This window comes from Priapulus caudatus, unplaced genomic scaffold (assembly GCF_000485595.1).
Source record: "Priapulus caudatus unplaced genomic scaffold, Priapulus_caudatus-5.0.1 Scaffold10, whole genome shotgun sequence".
NCBI classification, from domain to species: domain Eukaryota; kingdom Metazoa; phylum Priapulida; class Priapulimorpha; order Priapulimorphida; family Priapulidae; genus Priapulus; species Priapulus caudatus.
The window spans coordinates 548,551-552,007 of NW_014577071.1; the positions used below are offsets into that span (position 1 = coordinate 548,551).

Consider the following 3,457-nt stretch of genomic DNA (forward strand, 5'->3'; position numbering starts at 1 on the left):
ACACACACACACACACACACACACACACTACACACACACACACACACACACACACACACACACACACACACACACACACACACACACAACATCAGCTTCCAACCCACCCCGCCGCCACCACCACCACCGATTCTACCACCCAGAAATAAGCACCAGCCACAAATTGCATCGGCCCCGCACAACATAATGCCAATTCTTCCTGGAGCGTAACGAGGGAAATGCGCACTGATAACATCGCCAAACATCGCGCTGTCCCTTAGCACGAGAAAGCAACATAGATAGATGAGATATGATGAGACGCTGCTACCGGACTTACTGCCAATGATCGCCTATACGTGCATCCAATATAGAGATCGTATGCACATGCCGACATCTATCCATCCATCTGTCTTAGCTCAAACAGAGCAATGCGATATCACCTCTCCACATACCTACGGAACGTACCGCGCGCGTGTACGCGAAATGTTTCTTTTATGATAGCCTGCTCACGATTACAACAATCATGACGTACTTCCTAGTTAATTGCTGAGATCGAAAATGTCTACAAACATCCATGAAGCTATTGACCACAATGGCAAAGCATAGACGAAAAGGGGTAGGTGCATTATAATAGCATCTCTTAAAATGCCCCCGCGAGAGCAACGAGTTAAGATGCTACCGTAACTCCTCTATGGTGCGTGTCGCAGCTTGCAATTACTGTGGTGCCCTTGACCAAGGCCTTCCATCTCGATTCGCTCCGGCCCAACATGTTCTGTTTGCATCTATGACAAAAACAACATACGCATATACGTCCTCCTATGACACTATTTGTCATAGGAAAATTCTTCCTATGACAAATATTGGCGAGTCAACTTCGTTCCGCTTTGCAGCTGAAATTCACTGCTTGCGTTCATAATAGCGCTCCTAAACTCCTATGATGCGCACAACACATACAACAATATTTGTCATAGGAAGAATCTTCCTATGACAAATAGTGTCATAGGAGAGCGTATATGCGTATGTCGTATTTGTCATAGATGCTAGCAGAACAGGCTGTCCAGTCAGTTGAACCCCGACCTTCCACATACGAGGCGAGCACTCAACCATTGAGCCATCGCAGTGGTGACAAATAGTGTCATAGGAGAGCGTATATGCGTATGTCGTATTTGTCATAGATGCAAGTAGGACATTTGATATAAGCCGGGTATAGCTTTGCCAAACACGCGCGTGTAGCAGGCATCTAAGTTTCTCTCGTTCCAGGGGACGAATGTCATGGAGTCAGCTACAGCCGAGAAGGGCATACGACACACGAGTGAATGTTACCGCTGTGATAGAAGAACTTCTGACTGGCTACGATAACCGACTACGACCAAACTTCGGAGGTAAATATAAAGTCCTGTAACTGTCGTATAGGTTTTATGTACATATAATTATATGATATATTATATATATATATATATATATATATATATATATATGTGTGTGTGTACTTCAGCCGGGATACCGGCGTTGCCCGGGGAAAGTCAAGTGGCCGTTACTCAGTTGGTGACCGCTTGGTTTGAAAGGAAAATACCCAAACAATCTAACTATCTATCTATCCATGCATGCATCCATGATAGCATGCCATCCATCATATCATCCCCATCTATCCCATCGCCATCCCGTCCATCTTATCGCACGCGCATCCCGATCCAATCCGCATCCCATCCCATATCCCCATCTCAATATCCATCCCATCCCATGACATGCCATCCCATGCCATGCATCTCCATTCCATCCATCCCATCCCATCGCATCCCATGCCATCCCATGCCATCCATGCCATCCAAACAGTAAAAACAATAAGAAACACAAAAGATAAAGACATTAAATTAAAATTAAATTAAAACAGTAAGAAATTAGAAATAATACATTACTAAAGAGGTAGGTGAAGGGAATAAAATGAAAAAAGGGGAAAGATAAGTTCCCCAGCTTGAGACATCGAACCCGCAATCCCGGTGTAGGAGACGGATGTTCTAGCGATTAGGTCACTGCGCCGTTAAGGGCATACACCATGGATCGCCACGTACGTATGTGATTTTTAATCTGTACGCACGCGCCATCTATTGATGAATGATAATTTTATCAATTTTTTTAACTTTTTACTTTTTTACATTTTTGTTTCAAGCCGTAAGAGCCCCAGACTGCCTGATTCTGAAATATCTGTAGTGTTTTTTTCTAGGCTGGCGGAGTTCTCTAGTTTGCGAGTAACGGATTTAATTCGGCTGAACAACTTTATATATATAGATAGTATTTGTGGTTATTTGGTATAGGTATTTGTCCTGCACACACCTACCAATGGCATGTTTTTACTGGTGATGCGGTGCGTGCTGCAGACTTTGTGTGCCCTACCTTGTTGCAGTCTGGTTTATGATGCACCTACCACGTATTCAGTTGCATTTTGAATAGATCACATGCGTATTGGCAAGCTTTGGCTGTGATGCACTATGTGCAGCAATCGCTAATGATAAACACCATACGGCGTTTAGCGTTGATGCTCTGTAAGTTCCACAGATCGGTGCCGCTGAATTGATGCATGATTAATTCGGTACACTAAATTCATGTTCTTCCCTTTCTCCGGTATATATAGCACTCTAGATGAAATTTCAATTATGTCCATATAGTGACGTATCGAATTGCATTAGCATATGACATTTTACACACAGTTCAGACAAATGAGCAAGGCCTATTATATTGATATGAGCACCACACACACACACATCACCACCGCGCGCCGGCGCACGGGCACACGCACACGCAACACACGGGCACACGCAAGCGCGCGCACGGCCGCACAGCGCCGCGCGACGCCACCGCGACCACGCACACGCACACGCACACGCCACACGGTCACAATGCACGCGCACACACACACACACCACACAAACCGCAACATCCTTACATACGCACACACGACAATCACGCACGACACCAAACAACACACACGCAGCACGCACACCGAGTCCGACACACGCACACGCACAGCACACCACACGCACACGCACACGCGACACCACGACGGAGAGGAGAGCGGGGAGGGAGAGTAGACGGGAGGGAGAGAGGAGGAGGAAGGGAGAGAGATTATTTACCACTGTGAAAATCTAAAGAATATGCTGGTATAAATAGTAAACGAATAAACAACCTGTTATCTAGCATGTATTAAATTGTGTTTTCCAAGATTGTGTGGCAATAATGGGCTTACCATGGTGCTAACTATAGCATCACACACACACACACATTATATATATATATTCCGAGAGCATGAATTAACTGATTTTCAAGATTGCTGTAGTGATTGAACATTAAAATCAGTAGCGGGTGAGAAGTCTTTGAAATCGGTAGTCTACATGCGTGAATCGGGTAATGTTTTGGATGTTTCTCATTTTATAAATGGTCAAAGTGCACATACCCCCCTATATGATGGTCAAAGTTATATGTC

At 44.8% G+C, this 3,457-nt stretch overlaps 1 protein-coding gene across 2 annotated transcripts in view; it reads left to right on the top strand.

The window, feature by feature from the left end:
* Positions 1–3,457, top strand: part of LOC106807215 (gamma-aminobutyric acid receptor subunit beta-like) — a 64,516-nt gene that overhangs the window by 15,072 nt on the left and 45,987 nt on the right. For both annotated transcript variants that reach the window (XM_014809512.1, XM_014809504.1), the window contains exon 2: positions 1,240–1,361. In XM_014809512.1, the coding sequence (XP_014664998.1) occupies positions 1,240–1,361 (122 nt within the window). The remainder of the gene's footprint in view (positions 1–1,239; positions 1,362–3,457) is intronic.